Here is a 19,591-nt window from a genome sequence, read left to right as displayed (position 1 = left end):
GCCGCCATGTGACGGGAAGCAGCTGATGGCCTCTCCGGGTGGCGGCGGGCGCGGCGGCGGGCGCGGCGGCGGCGGGGCCGGGGCGGGGGCCGGGGCGGGGGCGGGCTGCGTGGGGGCGGCATGAGGGCCGGCGGCCCGGGGGGCTGAGGCGCCCGCCGCCTGCCGCGAGGCCGCGCGCGTCCTCCATGGAGGCCGGAGGTGAGTGGGGCCGCGGCGCCCGTTCCCCGCCGGCGGGGCAGGGCCCGTTCCCCTGGGGGTGGGGGTGCAGGCTCGGCCGGGAACGGTCCGCGGGGGTGGGGTGGCATGGGGCATCGGGCCTGGGACGTCTGCGTCGGCCGGCGGCGAGGTGCACGCCCGGCGCCCAGCTTTGTTTCACTTTCGCTGTCAACGGCCCCCACCCCGTCTCCAGCCTCTCCCGTCTCCCGGCCGGACCAGGGGACTACGGGCCTCTGCGCAGCGGGGATCCCCACCCCCGGGGCAGTGGGGGGCGCCTGGGGCCGGACGCCACCGCCCGGTTGGGACGGCGGGGACGCCAGGCCCTCGGAGCGGTGGGTGTTTTTATTCCCGAGAGGGGGTGGGTGCCCAGGTGTCAGGTGACGCACTCGAGGTCTGGGTGGGAGTCCGCTCTGCCCCATAGAAGCTATGTGATCGTGGACGAGCCACTTAACACAAGTCTCTTTTGTATCTGCAAAATGGGCTAATAATAGTATCTGCCTTAACTGGCTGTTGGGAGCTTCTCAAACTTGACTGCGCATGTAAATCGGGTCTGGAATTTCATTTGAAAACCCATACTGCGAGCCTGGTGACATAGATGGGGGGACAAGTTAGGATACACCAATGAGTGAGGTACTTGCTTCTATCCTTGTTAACAGCTGTATCAGAAAACGGTGTGGAAGTCAGAGAATATTGAAAGCACTTGTAGGGTCAGCCCAAGTGAACATACAGTCTCAGTGGGAATGCTTGTGCTAAGGCCAAACCTCAAGGCGCGTGCTTCAGAATCTTTCCAACCACTTTGCCTCTAAACCCCACTAATATAGAAACTTGGGGTGGGCTTGTGGTTTATTCTGGGAGTCCCAACTCTTGAATATACTCCCTTGCTTAAAGGCAGTTTCCTCAGGGGAAATTTCTCTGAAGGGGTCAAGGCCTGGGCTCAGAATTTGTTCCAGAACCTCTTTGTATTCTTCCAGTGAAGTGCAAGCTTTATTCTGGTCTGGAAGATTATGATTGTGGGTGTTTTTATGTTTCCCTGACTCCTTGGATGGAATAGGGATTACGGGTGGGTGGGGGGGGTTGAAATCAGGGGATTCCCCCAGGGTGGTGTAACTTTTTAATTTGGGAAATGACATTTCTTTGTTGGAGTCAGGCATTCAATACCAGGTGTAGAGGTAGCTCTCTATGCTTTCCCATCTAGATAAGGGCTTTCTTTTCAGTGAGTGTGTTACCCATAGAACTCTTGTTAAAGGGCCTCTACTGTTTGCCTGAAATCTTATGTGAATCTTTTTCTAGCTTCCGCTGTCATTTCCATTTACTCCTTTTAGTTTGTATCTGACAGTGATCTGGAGCTAGTCTCCCTTTTTAGCAGGAATCTGTTTCCAGTTCTGGCTTTTTCCTAATGATTGACGACTGTGTTTTGGGGTGTGGGCTGAGCTACTGAGAGCTGCCAAGCTACAATTTAAAAAAAAGGTCAGTTTTATTTTCTTTTGAAACTGAATAAAGGCCATTGTGATGGGATTACAATGGACAACAGTAGATATCTTCAGAGCAGTGGTTAGGATGCATTGATACGTTGAAATATTTATTGAGTATCTACTGTATGCCAGGCACTCTCTAGAGCGGCGCTGGCTGATAGAACTATAATCTCAAGCCACATAGGCAATTTGAAATGTTCTAGTAGCGGTGTTAAAAAACAAAAAAAAAGTGAAACAGGTGGATTTAATCTTAAAATTAAATGTTTGTCAATCCAGCATATCTAAAATGTCATCTCAACATATAATCGTGATAAACATTTTTAGATTTTTGTTTTTATACTGAGTCTTAAAAATAAAGCATGTGTAGCTAACAACCCATCTTAATTGGGACTTACCACATTTCAGAAGGTTAGTAACCACATGTGACTAGTGGCTACTGAATGGGACAGTGCAGTCTGGTAGCAGTGAACAGTTTGAAGTGAGGCTGGGGAAGAGAGAAACTACAGTCACCTAAAAACAAGCAATCAAGAGAAGATGGGTGAGTGATGGTTAAAAGGAAAATTCAGTGCAGTGAACACAAGTCACAGGGCCACTTTGGGTAGTGAGGCCAGGAAGGTCTCTCTGACATTGACACCAGCACTGAGGCCTAATCTGGACAAGGATCTGGGGCCAGCCAGGCAGAGTTTTCTAGGATGATGGAATGGCTAATGTAAAGACCCTAAGGCAGGATAAATCGTCAAGCTTCCTGCCAGCCAGAGTCCTTCATAGCTTCCGTTTCTGTGTACAGGCAAATCTCCTCCCACAGAAGAGGCCCATGGTACGTATCTTTCCACTCCGCCAAACACATCCCAATGTTTAATTAGAAAACTTGGATCCATAGGCCTTTTCACCAAGAAGGTCCAGGGCAGGTACAATCCCAGATGAAGCTGGATCCTCTTGCCTCTGGGTTTTTTGTTTTGTTGTTGTTTTTTTTTTTAAGTTCTGCACTAATTATGGCTTTCTCTTCCAGCTGCCAAGTTTAGTTTGAGCCCAGACTCCCTTTTAGAATCTTCATAGTTCCTTCATTTTTTTTTTTCCTCCTTATTTTAGTCTTTGAATTCCCGAGCCTGAGATAGCAAGAGATTAAATCCCCAAATGACAGAAATAGAGTGTGAAATCTGGATGTGGCTTATGTTTAAGAAGCATTTCATGTTAAATTTTTGGCAAAGACATCGTAACAGTCTAAGGGACTTCATTTCATGTATATTATAGAGAGATACCATGTATATTTATTGCACAAATATTTACTGATGGCCTGCTGTCTGCCAGGAACACTGCTAGGCATTGGAGATAAACATACAAGGTCCCTACTCTGTGGCATTGATGTCCTAGTTGGAACGTGACAGATAATGATCACAATGGTGTTTGTGCTGTAAAGAAGATAAAGTGAGAAGTTATGAAGAAGCTTGACTTGGGATCAGAGAAGGGCTCTCTAAGGAGCCTCTCTTAGGGCTCTCTCTTTTCACATATTCCAAGGTGAAGAGAATAGCTGGTGCAAAGGCCCTGAGGTTAGAACTAATTGAGCACCACCAAGGGGTGAGAAAAGGCCTGTGTGCAGGACTTCTAGGGCAGGGTGAGGTTTTTATTCTGAGATGGATCGAAACTGATCACTGAGAGGTGAGGAGAATGGGTGGTGGGGGCCAGAGAGGGTGCTAGGAGAGCAGTTGGAAGCTGCTTAGAGATAATGTTGGATAGATGAGCTGATGCTGATGAGATGGTGTTACATAGTTGAGAATAAACAGCCATGAGGTGGAGGGAAGTTAGATTTGCCAAGTCTTTTGGGAGCAGACTTGATAGAACTTGTTCTTGGGTCTGGATTGGGAGGTTAAGAAAAGAGAGAAGTCAGGGATGACCCCTTTTCATATTGTGTGAAGCCTGCGTGGCGTTGAAAGGATGGATGACATGCATATCCTGGAGGAAGCGAACCAGGATATCTTACCAGGATGGAATAAAGTCAGGTGATAAAAATGTACCTCCAGGTCAATGTCGTTTAGTATTTGACTACTCCTGGTTTCTCAGCCTCAACACCATTCCGTTGACGTTTTAAGCAAAATAAGTTTTTTCTTGTGGGAGCCGGGGGCGGTCATCCTGTGCGCTGTAAGATGTTTAGCAGCGTCCCTGGCCTCCACCCATTAGATACTAGTAGCACCACCCCTCAGAGAAGGCAATGGCACCCCATTCCAGTCAGTACTCTTGCCTGGAAAATCCCATGGACGGAGGAGCCTGGTGGGCTGCAGTCCGTGGGGTCGCTAAGAGTCAGACATGACTGAGCGACTTCACTTTCACTTTTCACTTTCGTGCATTGGAGAAGGAAATGGCAACCCACTCCAGTGTTCTTGCCTGGAGAATCCCAGGGATGGGGGAGCCTGGTGGGCTGCCGTCTATGGGGTTGCACAGGGTCGGACACGACTGAAGTGACTTAGCAGCAGCACCACCACCACCACCACCCCCAGTTGGGACAACCAAAATATTTCCAGATATTGCCACATGTCCCCAAGGGACAGAAGTGCCCCCAACTGAGAACTGGATTACATGAAGGAGGTGTTAACAGGGTAGGGCCTTGTTACCTTAAGATACCTAGAAATAATGAGAAAAAAGAAAACACCACAGAATTGCTGCTTAACATGGAGTCTTGTTTTCAATTTGAAATATAAAATAATGTCCTACCATGCAAATATTCACATTCAGAGGAGTATGCTTGATTACACATGTAACTGTATAAATGAAAGGGTCACATATACAAAAATACAGATTTCTAGGAGGAATTACCTAGGCCTGTACAAATGCCAATTTAGACAGACCTGATATTTCAAAACCTAGATTTCCACATAGAACCTCAGGGAATGAATATTCTCTTTACAAAGGAAACTTTTAAAATTTTCTTTAAATAGCAAAGCCACGAAGTTTTGATATAATTCATTAAAATTTTATTTAAAGAGAATTTTCAGCAAAATATATCCACGTAAATAAGATATACTCCTGTATATTCCTATAATACATACATCAGGAAATATTATATATATATGCACACATAAAAATATATATATATGCGTGTTTACCATCTGATTCATTGAATCTGAGATATCATGGATTGTATTGCCATTATGTATCTCTGAAAAAATACTGCTTATTAAACTATGAGAAGTCATCACTTGACGCATCCTGATTTTAACAAGGTCAAACTATGAGAAGACATAGATATGTCCTAAAATACACAAAACAGGAGCTGTTAAATTAGTATCTATCTGGTAACAGCTATAAAAGGGTCAGTCTCAAAACTGCTCAAGTGGAACATACTCATCAGACAGTGACCTCATTCAGGATGGAAGCCAGCTTTTGTATTCATATGTATCACAATCAAAGGATCAGTTCTGAAGGCCTTGAACTTACAGGCTTTGTCAGCCATTGAGAATCTTCTGTCAGAGGATAGAGTTGAACTAGGGACTGCCCTTCAAGTCAGTGAAGAAGCACCAGTCCAGCCCCCACCCTTCACCCCGAGAAACAAGGATTGAATTGGCTTGGTGTCTGAAGGAGGCTGTGTAAATTCCGAGCTGGAGATGAGGTTGGGGCGGAGGGAATTGATAACTATAGGAGAGCAGTGAAATAAGCAGGGTAGGACTTATTTCCGCTTTGATAGTGTGAGACCTGGGTACGCTTCTCAGTTGCTAATCTCGGTGGGATTCTCATAAGCAGAACATGAGTCCAGGTGTGAACTCGAATGAGCTACTTGGGGCATAACGGAGACGTGTGTGGCCGGCACGCGGCATGGACTGGAAAGGGGAGGCTGGGGCCAGTGGGGTGGGGAGGAAGGTTGCCTTTAGTGGTAGGCACGTGGGTGCCTTGGGATGTATTTGAAAGAATGTTGGGATGTAATGTGTGTTTCAGCTTTAGCAGGGTCCCTAGGGGCAGGAAAAAAAATGAATCTTGTTAAAAAAAATCTGGGCAAGATGGGATGAAGATTTAAGCCAGAACAGAGAGGAGATGGAAGAGGAGGGCAGATCAAGAGGTGGTGAGCAGGGCCAGTATTAGCCTTGGTGATGGGAGGGATGCTGGCGAGTGAGGGGAAGCCTGTGAGTTTCAAATATTCCTTTCGGGAGAGAACTTAAGTACATCTGAAGGCCTCCTGATCAGTACCTTCTAGCTCGATCCTTGCCTGGCCTGCCTCCTTTCTTCCTCTTTGGGCTTTCATGGGAAAACGAGGCCCCCCTTCACTGGGTTCACCCTGACAAAGGTTACTCTGAGTCATGGTTAACCAGCAGTGCCAGAACTGAGTAACCCCACTGGAATTTGGCCTGTGGCTACTGTTATTGACCAGGGTCATTTAAATGACAACTCCCTCCGGGAATCCAGACTGTCACTTTTTGCCAGGGGACGACCTCTGCTTTCCTGTGTCTGAGTCAGCAAGGTGCTGGGGGGCTGGGCTCTGCCCTTTCCGGTGAGGCGAGGGTGCCTTCTTGAAGTATGTTGTCTCCTGCCCCAGAGGAGCCGCTGCTGCTGGCCGAACTCAAGCCCGGGCGCCCCCACCAATTTGATTGGAAGTCTAGCTGTGAAACGTGGAGCGTTGCCTTCTCCCCGGATGGGTCCTGGTTCGCCTGGTCTCAAGGACACTGCATTGTGAAGCTGATCCCCTGGCCGCTGGAGGAGCAGTTGTAAGTTCTTTCACACCCAAAGGAATGAGGAAGTCCTGGGGAACTTTCCCAAATGACTTCCTGCCCAAGAGCAGGAGAGGGAAGGTGGCTGAACAGTTCAGAAATTGATCATTGGGATTTCCAGGGTCCTTCATCCTGTACCTGTGAAACCTCATTCTGTTGATAGACCCAAGTGTTTTTTTTTAACAGCTTTATTGAGGTATAATTTACATAGTATACAATTTTCCCATTTACAGTGTACAATTAAGTGACTTCAGTATATTTACAGAGTTGTGCATCCATCATCATGACCAATCTTAGAATGTTTTTGTCGCCCCCAAAAGAAGCCCATCATTCTTTAATACCCTTCTCCTCTCCAGCCCTGACCAGCTTCTAATCTACTTTCTGTCTTTAAAGATTTGCCTATTCTAGGTATTTCATACGAATCTAATCGTACACTATGTCATCTTCTGACTGGCTTCTTTCACTTAGGGTACTGTTTTCATGGTTATCTGTGTTTTAGCATGCTCTGTGACTTAATTTCCCTTTATTGCCAAATGATATTCCATTTTATGGAGACATCACATTTTGTTTTATAAGTTTTTCAGCTGGTGAGCACTTAGGTTGTTCTCACTATCTGGCTGTTAAAAATAATGCTGCTGCGAACACTTCCGTACTGGTTCTTTTGTGGATATGTTTTCATATCTTGTGTGGATATGTGTTTTCATACACGTTTAACCATTTGAGGGTGTGTCAGGCAGTTTTCCAGAGTGGTTGCACCATTTTATAATCTCAGCAACAGTGTTGGAGATTCCCAGACTTTCCACATCCTCACCAACACTTGCAGCATAGCCATCCGAGTGGGTGTTACGTGGCATCTCATTGTGGCTTTTGATTTGCATTTCCCCATTGACTGCTGATCTTGTGTGCCCACCCCCACCCCTACCTCCCGCCCCGGCCCCCATGTGCTTACTGGCTCTTTGCCTATCTTTGGGAGAAGTGTCTATTCAGATCCTTGGTCCATTTTAAGATTGGCTAGTTGCCTTTTTTGTTATCAACCAAGTTGTTTCTGATATTAACTAGCTTTTCTTTCTCTGGGCTGGACAAGTCTCAGTGTTTGAAGGCTCTGAGCTCCCAGTCAGATGGCCCAGCATCTGTATTTTTTTCATTTGTCCCAGGGCAACTCTATGTCTGTATTTATTTATTCAGCCAGCAATTTTTGCAAATCTTCCTTGCCTGACCAGGAGCCAAGGGTTGAGAATTCTGAAATATATCAAACATGGCCCCTGCCCTTGAAGGTCTCATTCGTTTTGCTTTAAGCATTTTATAAGTTGCATATTAAAGTTTTTCATAAGTTCAGTCTGAAACTTGTTGCCTTGATAATAGGTAATGGTGATGCAAGTTTGCTGAGATGAGGACTTTGCACACTGCAGGGGTTGAAGGGTGTACATTTGTGCATTTTCTGGAAGGAAGGCCATTTCAGCGATCTTAAAACTGTTCTTCCTGCAATCAGGAAATCTCAGAAATGAGGTCATCTATTTATTTGTTTTTTAAAAAATTTTTATTGGCGTATAGTTGATCTGCAATGTTGTATTACTTTCTGCTGTACAGCAAAGTGAATCAGTTATACCTACACATTTATCCACTCTTTTTTAGGTTTTTTTCCCGTATAGGTTATTATGGAATATTGAGTAGAGTTCTCTGTGCTCTAAGTTGGTCCTTATTTGATATCAGTTTTATATACAGTAATGTGTATATGTCAATTCCAATCTCCTGATTTATCCCTCCCCCTTTTTCCCCGTAACCATAAAATTATTTTCTACATCTGCAACTCTATTTCTGTTTTGTAAAATAAGTACATTTGTACCTTTTTTTTTTAAAATTCTACATATAAGTGCTATAATGTGTTGTTTGTCTTTCTCTAACTTACTTCACTCAGTATGACAGCCTCTAGGTTCCCCCATGTTGCTGTAAATGGGAGGTCATGTATTAGATACACTGCTTTTCAACATGAAATTAATCATATGATAGTTAAAAATCAGAAATAGCTTAAAATTTGGTAACGAGAAGAGTGGTGAAGGAAATCATGGCATCGCCATCTGATATTTTTGCAGCCATCAAAGATTGCAGTGTATGCTTTTTTTGTTTCATGTTTATTTATTTACAGTTGTGTCTGGTCTTCATTGCTATGTCACCTTTTCTCTAGTTGTGGCGAGCGGGGGCTTCTCTGTAGTCGCAGGTCGAGGGCTCCTCGTCACTGTGGCTTCTCCCGTTGCAGGGCATGGGCTCTAGGCCGCTTTGGCGTCAACAGTGGCCACATGGCGGGCTCAGTAGTTGCAGCGCCTGGGCTCCAGAGCACAGGCTCAATAGTTGCTGCGCAGCATGTGGGATCTTACTGGATCAGGAGTCAAACCCGTGTCTCCTGCATTGGCAGGGGGATTCTTTACCCACTGAGCCACCAGGGAAGCCCTGTCTTTTGTTTTTGTTTTTTTAAATCACAATTTTCAGTTCCTTCTGTACTCGTTGAGTGAAAATGTCAAAATCATTCATTATTTATTAATCCTGCAGTCTAAATGCAAGGGATTCAGCTTCATATCCAGACTTGGGTCTGATGTAGATTTAGTCTGAAAATAATTTTTTTAAAAAGTAGAAAATCTGTTATTTCCTTGAAAATCACTCCTGTATTCAAATAGATATATATATTACTAGACATAAATATATCTTTCCCATATTAATTAAGGAAAGTAGAAATTTGAGCATTAACCCTTTTTGTGTATCTTTTGTTTAATATAATGAAGGGAATATTGTTTAACATGTTAAATGGAATGTTACTTATTTTAGAGAAAAACCATATATTTTGAAGAGTAATAACTTGAGGAAATATTTACAGTAGAATGCTTACCCAGAAAAGCAAGCTATGAAACTCTTTGCAGTATGATCCCAAATTTGTTTTTGAAAAACATGTATATACATAAATAAAAGTCATGGTACAGTGTTTACTGTGGTTGGAGTGGTGTTCAGTTCAGTCGCTCAGTCGTGTCCTACTCTTCGTGACCCCATAGACTGTAGCCTGCCAGGCTTCCCTGTCCTTCACCATCTCCCGGAGTTTGCTCAAAGTTGTGTCCATCGAGTCAGTGATACCATCCAACCATCTCATCCTCTGTCGTCCCCTTCTTCTCCCACCTTCAGTCCTTCCCAGCATCAGGGTCTTTTCCAGTGAGTCAGTTCTTCGCATCAGGTGGCCGAAGTCTTGGAGTTTTAGCTTCAGCATCAGTCCTTTCAGTGAATATTTAGGGCTGATTTCCTTTAGGATGGACTGGTTGGATCTCCTTGCAATACAAGGGACTCTCAAGAGTCTTCTCCAACACCACAGTTCAAAAGCATCAATTTTCAGTGCTCAGCTTTCTTTATAGTCCAACTCTCACATCCATACATGACTACTGGAAAAACCATAGCTTTGACTAGATGGATCTTTGTCGTTGTCATTAGGATCTGGGTAATTTTTATAATTTTCTCATTTCCAAAATTTCCCCATTTTCCACTGCTATTTTTATAGTTTTAAATAATTGTTATTTTCAAAGTTCTTTAAAAGAGAAAATTTGAGTCTTTTATATTCTTGTTAGGATTGTTACACGCTTAAGAAATCATACAGTGCTTTCAAGATTGAGCAAATAATTGATATTAACAAAATAATGTACTACTTTTAGAAATAACATTTTCAGACACTTTAATTTTGATGAATTTAAGTTCTAATGATTCTACCTGGGTCCCGAGCCACCCCCACCTTCCACATAGCTCACCCCTTGAATTCATTGCAGACTCTGAAGTCCAAGGCATTTGCTGGACACTAGGCTAGGACACCCGAGACTTGGCTCTGATTCTGCCTGTGATTTTGTGACCCTGGGAAAGTTATCTCTATCCCAAGCATGGAGATTTTAATATCTTGTTCTAGAAAAATTAAATTTATGATGTTAAAATGAATTAATATATAAATGTGCCTTAATTCCTTTAAAGTAGCTACAGATGCATCTCTTAATTCAAATACAGAAGTTAGGGTTTTATAAAAGAAATAAAAGGAACTTTGGAGGATCCAATCTGTCCTGCAGAGCTCTTGCATGGCCAACTCGGGCTCCCAAATCAGAGCCGGGCAGGTCTTTGAAGTGCATGTGTTGGCCTGTCTGGGGCCGTGTGTGCACTGGACAGCCTTCATTGAAAAGACATTCACTGTCATATTCAGGTGTTCTGTCAGAATGACAAGTTTTCAGAGCACATTTGGCCATTTAGGCCAGGAGTCAGCAAACTTTTTCTTTAAAGGCCCAGATAGTAAATATTTTGGCTTTGGGGGCATGTGTCTCCCTCAGGACAAGTCAGCTCTGCTGCTGGAGAGTCTCAGCGACCCTCGATGAGATGCAGGCAAACAAGCAGACTTCATGTGCAAAACAGACTGCCCACCTGGGCACTCCCTGCCAGCCTCTGCTGTGGAATGATAGGGTTTCCAGAGCTGAAAGAACCTACACTGGCCTCAGTCTCTTGCTGCCAGTTTTGTAGATGAACTTGGTTAAAATTCTTTAATATATTTCAACTATACGATTGACAAAAGCATGATTTACCTAACTTTTGGGGAACAAATGTAACACAGAAAGAGGTTCAGCTGCACGTATGTCAACTATAGGATTTTTCATGGAAATGAGTTCCAGCTTTATCATCACCATTCCTTCAGTTTGATAAACCCGAGAGTGTGGTCAGAGTCAGGTAGAAAAGCAGGACTGAGTACTTGCACTGATAAAGTATACCGCCGACCAGAAACTGCGTTTGCGGGCTGAACCGCAGGGCAATTTAATTGCTTGTTCCTTTGAGAGGTATGTGAGGCAGTGTGTGGGCAGGGCCCTGTTTCTTAAGGACAGAGTCTTATTTAGCTTGTCTAGGCCTGTGTTTCAGCATAAGTAGAAGGTAAAAGGCGAGGCTTGGGCTACAAGATCTTTGAGGTCAGCGTACCTCTGAACAGCTCTGAGTTCTTACCTTGACTGCCCTGCTGGTTGGTTCCTGGGCTGGAAGAGTCATCAGAAAAGAAATGAAAGAGCCTCACTCATGGATCGGAGCAAAGTGAGGGAAGGTGGAAATCATGTGTACTAAGCAAATTGTTGGCCAGAAAGGAGTTTATTTTTCTGCTCCCAAGGTGGTTTCTAAGCTAGAGATAAAGGGGTGTTATGAGGTAGGAGAGTAGCAAATGGGTAATCAGGCTCTAAGTTCTGTCCTAATTCCAGACTTCCAGCATGCTTTCTTTCTCATGGGGAACACTGAGTGTCTCTCTCCTTCCATGCACCAAAACCCAGGAGAACTTTCTGAAGAAGAGAATGACTCCCTGGAGCATCTGTGATCTAGTTCTCCCACAAGGCAGGTCACCCCACTGCAGGGCTGTCAGAAGTGGAATGAGCCACTGCCAATGAAGTCCCTGTTACACGAATTCTAAAAAGAAACAGGAAGAAAAGTCATGCTAGAATTCACCAAAGTTGTTTCTAGGACTTCAAAGACTTAGATACCCCAGAGTGAAAGGTTGGTTGACTTGGTGGCAGTTTCAGATTCATTAAGAACTCTTCTGCTTTCCCCAGCATCCCTAAAGGGTTCGAAGCCAAAAGCCGAAGCAGCAAAAATGAGACAAAAGGGCGAGGCAGCCCAAAGGAGAAGACACTGGACTGTGGGCAGATTGTCTGGGGCTTGGCCTTCAGCCCATGGCCTTCTCCACCCAGCAAGAAACTCTGGGCTCGCCACCATCCGCAGGTGCCAGACGTCTCTTGCCTGATCCTTGCTACTGGACTCAATGATGGGCAGATCAAGATTTGGGAGGTACAGACAGGTAGGTCATTTCTGGCTGGGATCAAGGCCCCCAGGGCTCGCACATTCTAATCAGGGACGGCCTGTTGGCCAAGGGGTGTGGCCGTGACCAGAGGACCAGGGCTTCATCTCCCCCTGACCTAGTGCCCCGCTCTCTCACGCTAGGGCTCCTGCTTTTGAATCTTTCCGGCCACCAGGATGTCGTGAGAGATCTGAGCTTCACACCCAGTGGCAGTTTGATATTGGTTTCTGCATCTCGGGATAAGACTCTTCGCATCTGGGACCTGAATAAACATGGTATGGAGGTGGAGGGATGACTTGGAAGCCCCCAAATACTATTTATTTGCCCCTCTGTCTGCTTGACCAGTGTCATTTTATCCAGAACAGTGTTTCTCAACCTTTTTTCTATTAGTGCCTTCTAAGGAGACTTTTTAGATACACTTTTCCTAGTCACCTCCCGCCGCCACTACCTGCGAAGTTTTCATACCAAAGATAGAGAGATACACTGTGTATCTGTTAAGGTGCTGAATGCTTATCTATGCTTCGTACATAAAAATGGTAGGATTTTTCTGACCATCAAGAACCAGTTTTCACCCCTGATGAAAATACATAGTATAGAATAGGTTTTCTCAGCTCTGGCACTCTTGAACTTTGGGCTAGGTAATTCTTTGTTATGGGCCAACCTTTGGGTTCTTGATTATGGAGCAGTATACGTCTCGTACCCGTGAGATGCCAGTAGCACCTTCTTCAGTGGTAACAACCAAAAATGTCTCCAGACATTGCCTGGTGTCCACATGGAGGGCCACAGTCTCCCTGGGTTGGGAACGAGCGACTGAGAAGAAGTCATCCTTGTTGGGTACTTCCTGTTAGAGAAACAGAATCTAGGTTAGAAGGATTCTCTCAGGCTAGGGGTGGGGCTGGGCGGGGCGTTCATTTCTCCTGTAAGCAGAACAATATCCAGGAGTGGCCTGATGAAGAATTCCATGCATCTCTGGTGTTGCAGCTAGAATGGTGACGCAGGGAAGAGGAATTTATTTCCAGGATATTTCTCCCTCACGTGGGCAGGGGCATGAGTGTGGAGGGAGGTGGGAGAAGAAGTGGCAACATGGACTGTGAAGAGCACACTTGTCCCCTGACAGTGCGAAGTCCGAGCCGTGACTGTTCCAGCCCCGCTAACCTGTCCCTTTCATCCAGAAACAAGCCTGATAGCTTGTCAGACAGCTAAGGAGGTGCTTGTGGAGGCCTTACCTGGAGGCATCTCATCACCCAGAGAGCCCTGGGGCCTTTCTGCCCGTTGCTGTGGAGCTTGTAGTTGCGTGGTCCGAGGTGGGCCTGCAGACTGGGAGGCCTGCTCAGAGGCAGCACCATTGGTAATGTGTGTCCACAGGCAGCTTGCCACCACCTAGGGCGAGGAGTGGAAGGGGACCGAGGCCAGTTACTCGGCTTTTCAGGGAGAGAGGGGCTAGAGTTGTGTCTCTAGGAACCCGGCCCTGCCTTGCTATATTCACTCACACCTCCCCAGGGGCGGGTGCTCTTCTTACAGCTAAAGAAACCATGAGTGACTTTAAAAAATTTATTTCCAACATATACTCACACATAAACTCATAAATGCATGTATGTGACCATATACATTTTCCCCCCTTTGTTGGGGTTTCTCCCCCTAAGCTGTCCCATCCTCCCCTCAACTACCTTCCTCCATAATCCCCCCTGTGGTGCTGTCCCCCATGCTAAGAGCCTTCCCTGTTTCCTTCCATGTTATTCTCTATACTTACATAATCTATGCAGACACTCACGTTTCCGTTTATGGATTTGAGGGTCATTGTCTCACAAAAATGGAATCTCATTTTTTACATTTTTTTGCATCTTGCTTTTTTTTTTTTAATTAAACACTTCATAGAAAATCTGGTTCCTTAATTTCATGTGACTTAACAGGTGGATTACTACCCTTTATCCATCCATTCCTCTGTTGGTGGGCATTTGATTTTTTCCCAAAATGGAGACCTGGAGAGGTGAAATGAGTGTCCCAGCATAATGCGCTGAGTAGACAGTGGAGCCAGGGTTCAGGCCCAAGTTTGCCTGCCTCAGAGCACGTGGCCCTAATGACCCTGCATCACTGCTCATCCGTTCATCCTGGCGAGGTGTGGAGAGTGGGATCCTGTGACCGGGGGAAACCATTACAGAGCATGGATGACAGAGAATTGGAGGTCTCAAATTTGGGAGGATGCTTCAGAGTAATCCAGGTGGTTGGGGGACCTGAAAAAAATAGTCTGCTATAAAAGGAGCCCTTATCCCATTGACCTTGTGGATTTTGGTGAAGCAGTTGATAATGATTTCCCTTGGGCATTATAATGTCACATTAATAGGTTTCAGGCATTTAAATGACAAGTCTTGTCATGTCTCTGCATTACAAAAGGAGCCCAAATCTAGAAAGACGGTACTGATAAAATCTATTTGCAGGGCAGCAGTGAAGATGCAGATATAGAGAACAGACCTGTGAACACAGCGGGGGAAGGAGAGGGTGGGATGAGTGGAGAGAGGAACATGGCAACATACACATACCATACGTAGAAGAGATAACCAGTGGGAATTTTCTGAATGACTCGGGGAGCTCAAACCTATGCTCTGTGACCATCCAGAGGGGGTGGGGTGGGGTGGGAGGGAGGCTCAAGAGGGAGGGGACATACATATACCTGTGGCAGATTCATGTGATGTATGGCAGAAACCAACACAATAATATAAAGCAACTATCTTCCAAATAAAAATAAAAAGGGGGGCGTGTGGGCTCAGCTGCTGGAGAACCGCTGGATATAGCAGGTAGGGGGCCACCAGCACTGGTTTTTGGGCTTCCTGCCTTGTGGTTCTGGGAGTTGGCTAACCGTGTGCTCCCCCTTCTCTGCCAGGTAAACAGATTCAGGTGTTATCGGGCCACCTGCAGTGGGTTTACTGCTGCTCCATCTCACCAGACTGCAGCATGCTATGTTCCGCGGCCGGAGAGAAATCGGTGAGTCTCAAACTAGGGGTGATCTTAGCTGTGTTGTTTCAGTTCCACGAGATGTGGAGGCCTGTGTGTGAGAGAGTAAGTGAGCTAGTGTCCTTGAAACTTGCCTGCAAATTGCCCCAGCGGGAGCCGTGCTGCCCACTGAGGCCCCTCCTGCATGCCTTCCTTCTGATTTGCACTGTGACATGGACCCGCTCCATTACTGGAGGGCCGTTGGCCTTCACAAGATGGGAAAGTGGTGCTTTTTAAATGTCTTTCCCCCTCAGAGTCTAAGATTTTAAAAGTTGCAACCCACACTTGGATCCATATTTCCTTCGAACCATCTAATCTGAATCCATCTGATTAGAATTTGCATTTCAAATCATAAAACATACAGAACCTTCTTGAACTTTGTCCTGATATCCTATCTATTATAAGAAAAGTACTGGAAACCCAGGAACAGTTTGGAAACCGTTTGAGTTTTGTATCTGCATCAGGCTGTTGGTTGCTATGACTGACTTGGGAAAGTTAAGAGTCCACTATTTGGTACAGCCCAGGAGGTTAATCATTGATTTGAGGTTTGGAACTAGCTGAAAGTGAGAGTTTTCTTAAAGGAAAGAAAAAAAATCATTCTTTTAATGATTCTCAGAAGTTTTAAGTAATGAGCTAGGTCAGACCTACAGTTCTGGGGCAGATTTCTGTAGTCCTGTAAACCAAAGCGGGGTGTTAGATGGCTCTGTTGGGTTCCCTGGAATTCCCCTCTGACCCCTGTTTTTGGGTTTAAGTGAAAGGGCAAGATAGCCACTGGCTTAGGTCTTCAGCAGGCATTGCCCTACTTGCTAAGAGAGCTCAGAAGCAGAACCTGCTTCTGTGTGTCCACAGGTTGGCAGCCATCTTCCTGAGGTCAGTCAATTGATCTCCCTTAAAGTAAGCGTCTTGAGCATGTCCCTTGCTTAGGCACCTCAAGAATTCAGACCCGTCACTTTATTTAAGCCCGAATGACACGCTCTGGAAGAAAGGTAGACGAGTGGGTGGAGAGCTTGGCTTCCCCTGGCTGTAGAGCCAGGAGAGGCAGGGCTGTACCTTCCCCTTACTGGTCATGTCCTGAGTGCTGTCTGACCGGGCACCTGCTCTTCCCACAGGTCTTTCTGTGGAGCATGCGTTCCTACACATTAATCCGGAAGCTAGAGGGCCACCAGAGCAGCGTGGTGTCTTGTGACTTCTCCCCCGACTCTGCCTTGCTTGTCACGGCTTCTTATGATACCAATGTGATCATGTGGGACCCCTACACCGGCGAGCGGCTGCGATCACTCCAGTAAGGACTGCTCCCCTGCTTCAGCTTCCTGGTGGGGTGACCAATGAGAAACCTATCTTGGTGCAGGACACAGTGTGGTCCTGCTTATTCTGAGGCACTGGTGTGCAGCAGTGTTTGTCAGTGAAGTTCTCAAATGAGCCCCCAGTGCCTTCAAGTCTCCTGTGATCAGAAGCTCACTGTATTGCTTGGATTCGGCGTTATGAAACCTCACAGTGACTCTTTCTTTCCATTTACTAATAACTGTAGTAACAGGTTCAGAATGATCCTCTTATTGAAACTGTTATTTCCAAAGTGAGTTTTCATGTTCTCACCAACTTGGTCTCCTTTTCCCCTTTGTCTCTGTTGTTTTCTGAAGCAAATAATAGGTAGTCCTATAATTATCACATATCTTAGCCTAGAAAAGACTTTCAGTTTGTACTGGGGCATTAAAGTGAGGGTTGACCTACTTTGCATAAGGAAATTAGTGCAGGGAGTGTTGGTGACTCTTCAGCCCTCTCCATGAGACACTGGGGCTATGAAATGCGCTTGTTTCCAGTTGTCTTTTACCCAGTCTGCAGATCCCCAGGTTTTTCACACAGGGTCTAAGACATGTCTAGAACCTCTTTGTGGCCAAGGCAGTTTGGCCTCCTGCCTGGGGATGAACACTGAAGGGTGGAGGGTGGCCGAGACTCCAGGCCCACCTACTGTCCTGTGTCCTTCTCCTCAGCCACACCCAGCTCAACCCCCCCATGGATGACAGTGACGTCCACATCAGCTCCCTGAGATCTGTGTGCTTCTCCCCCGAAGGCTTGTACCTCGCCACGGTGGCAGATGACAGGTAATGAAGAGAAACCTCTTTACACAGCCTCAGAGCCAAGTGCTTGAAAGGACTTGTACCATCACCTTCGGGGTCTGACCTCAGGCCTACTGATGCGTCCCATTCTCCTCCAGGCTCCTCAGGATCTGGGCCCTGGAATTGAAGACTCCGATTGCGTTTGCTCCTATGACCAATGGTCTTTGCTGCACATTTTTTCCACATGGTGGAGTTATTGCCACAGGGTATGTATCTGTTAGCTGAACAGATGGGTAGCGATTTCTGCTGAGTATTCCTTGTAGCTTTTTAAGGAAATAAAGCATCTAGAATTTTCTTGCCTATGAGGAAGGCTTTAAGGAAATCTGAAATTACGTAAAATTCTAATACTCACTTTTACCAGTATAGTTTATCATTCACTTTTAATATTTAACCTAAATGTAATGAAAGATCTACAATTCATGCTACCTAAGAGGCCAAGTCTGCAAGGAAACAAATTAAAATGATGCAGAATTTATATGGGAAACCATTTTGGGCAGAGACCACCTTACAGGGAACATCTATAATTCAGTAAGTGGCACTGCCCCATTACATTTGAAATCATAGTATGATTTATAAAGGCCTGCACTCCCAGAGATAGCACTTTGGAATCAAAGGTGTCTAGAGTTCTCGTAATACTCTCAGCAGCCTTAATTATTCAGCACCACAGCCTCTACATGTATTTCCAAGGTCCAGGTTGCATTTTGTTCTCTGCAGTCTCCTGCCAGTGCAAGTCAGTAGAAACATTAATAACTATCACAGTGAAAAGACATTTCCTAGGCCTGTCTTTCGTTTCATTTCAGGACAAGGGATGGCCACGTCCAGTTCTGGACGGCTCCTCGGGTCCTGTCATCACTGAAGCACTTATGCCGGAAAGCCCTTCGAAGTTTCCTCACAACATACCAAGTGCTAGCACTGCCAATCCCCAAGAAAATGAAAGAGTTCCTCACGTACAGGACTTTCTAAGCCAGTCTCCGTAGTCTTACTTGTGTTCTTCGTAGCAGGATAAATCTTCCCGACAAAGGAGTAGGTGGAATAATGGGCCAAACATCTGGCCTTGGGTTGAAATACAATTTCTCTTTGGGAAGCTGTGAACAGAATGTAGCAAAGCCAGATTCCAGTGGAGCCGCCAGGGTCTCTTCCCCAGGACACACGAGTGTCAGTCATAGAAGAGGGACAGTGATGGAGCCTGACCTTTCCCTACTTACGCACAGCCGCGTTGGGCCCTCTGGTCATTTTGATTCCAAGTGCAGTTAAGGAGTTGTTTCACTGAGAGGAGCGCCTGGGCCTCACGCCTCTGTGGCAGCAGGGAAGTTCCCACTCCCTTGACTGGAGTGTGGCTTCTGCTAAGTGTCTGTCACTGATCCAGATGCAGAAGAGGCCTTGGTGAAGTTCTGTCCTGCTGGTCAGAGCGGCTCTGGTGTGAGCAAGGGCTCTCCTTCCCCCCGCTCCCCTGTGGCCCGCAGGACAGGTGTCGTAGAGATGTCTGGTGGGAGGCATTCCTCAGCTCAAGTCCAGGTGACTCAAGAGGCCATGCTCCTGATAGACACTAGACTTGGCTTTTTTTTTTAAATAATGGTGTGCATGTGCCAGAGGCGACAAATTTGTGTGTCAGGTTATACAGAACGTATTCCTCAAATGCATGACTGTTCCAGTGGCTACTGAGTTATCTGTCAGTTGTTTGCAGTTAGCATATTTATTTGTATTTCCTCAACAGATGTTAAGGTACAGCTGTGTGTTTTTCAATGGTATCTAAAAACCATAGTACTCAATTCCAACAGTTGTGAAGATGTCTCTTCTTAATTGTGTGAAGAATTGGTGTTGTCATCATTTCAGCTGATTTTCTTCTGTACGAGATCTGACTTGACTGCTTCAACTCATTGGACTCATCAGCCAGTCTCAACTCTGCCCCTAAACACAACTAGCTCCTTAAAAGTATTGTTCTCCTTCAGTGGTGTAGAGTTATCTAATCAAGACACCTCATTCAAACAAAATCTGCCTTTGGAAAATTTAATATATTTTAAATTATTTTAAAAGAAATGCAACATCTTTGGCTTTCTTACTAGGTGCTTTGTGGAGGCCTGTGTATTATGAAAAAACGTGTTGAAAAGGTAGAGGAGCCTTTCCTCTGCTGCCTTTGTTGCTGCAAGAAAAACATTTGTTTTCAAGATGAGAGGCTTTCATTGAAGGAAAAAAGGTATAAAGCTTTTGGCTCGCTGTTTCATTTTTTCCATTAAGGAAAAAAAAAAAAAAATCACCTTTTAAAACAAATGAGTACAAAGC

The 19,591-nt window shown here is 45.5% G+C and overlaps 1 protein-coding gene across 2 annotated transcripts; it reads left to right on the top strand.

Moving 5' to 3' along the window:
• Positions 1 to 123: 123 nt before the first annotated feature.
• WSB2 (WD repeat and SOCS box containing 2) lies at positions 124 to 19,302 on the top strand. Of its 2 annotated transcripts, XM_061141877.1 has the most exons (9): positions 124 to 198; positions 6,208 to 6,376; positions 11,965 to 12,209; positions 12,353 to 12,484; positions 15,088 to 15,188; positions 16,307 to 16,479; positions 17,186 to 17,296; positions 17,410 to 17,517; positions 18,112 to 19,302. In XM_061141877.1, exons 1-9 carry the CDS (start codon positions 186 to 188, stop codon positions 18,272 to 18,274), a joined length of 1,215 nt encoding a protein of 404 aa, XP_060997860.1. In that variant the 5' UTR covers positions 124 to 185; the 3' UTR covers positions 18,275 to 19,302. The 2 variants fall into 2 exon arrangements, with proteins under 2 accessions (XP_060997860.1, XP_060997859.1); XM_061141876.1 differs by lacking the exon at positions 124 to 198 and having other exon boundaries at positions 6,174 to 6,376.
• Positions 19,303 to 19,591: the final 289 nt, after the last annotated feature.

This window comes from Dama dama, chromosome 5, assembly GCF_033118175.1.
Source record: "Dama dama isolate Ldn47 chromosome 5, ASM3311817v1, whole genome shotgun sequence".
NCBI lineage: Eukaryota > Metazoa > Chordata > Mammalia > Artiodactyla > Cervidae > Dama > Dama dama.
Note: the sequence above shows the minus strand (reverse complement) of the source record. Positions and strands in the feature narration are given on the sequence as shown.

Coding starts and splice junctions, on each gene's coding strand:
- WSB2 (XM_061141876.1), top strand. CDS start 6,189: ATGTTGTCTCCTGCCCCAGAGGAGCCGCTGCTGCTGGCCGAACTCAAG. Junction 12,485..15,087: donor CTGGGACCTGAATAAACATG/GTATGGAGGTGG, acceptor CTTCTCTGCCAG/GTAAACAGATTCAGGTGTTA. Junction 15,189..16,306: donor CCGCGGCCGGAGAGAAATCG/GTGAGTCTCAAA, acceptor CTCTTCCCACAG/GTCTTTCTGTGGAGCATGCG.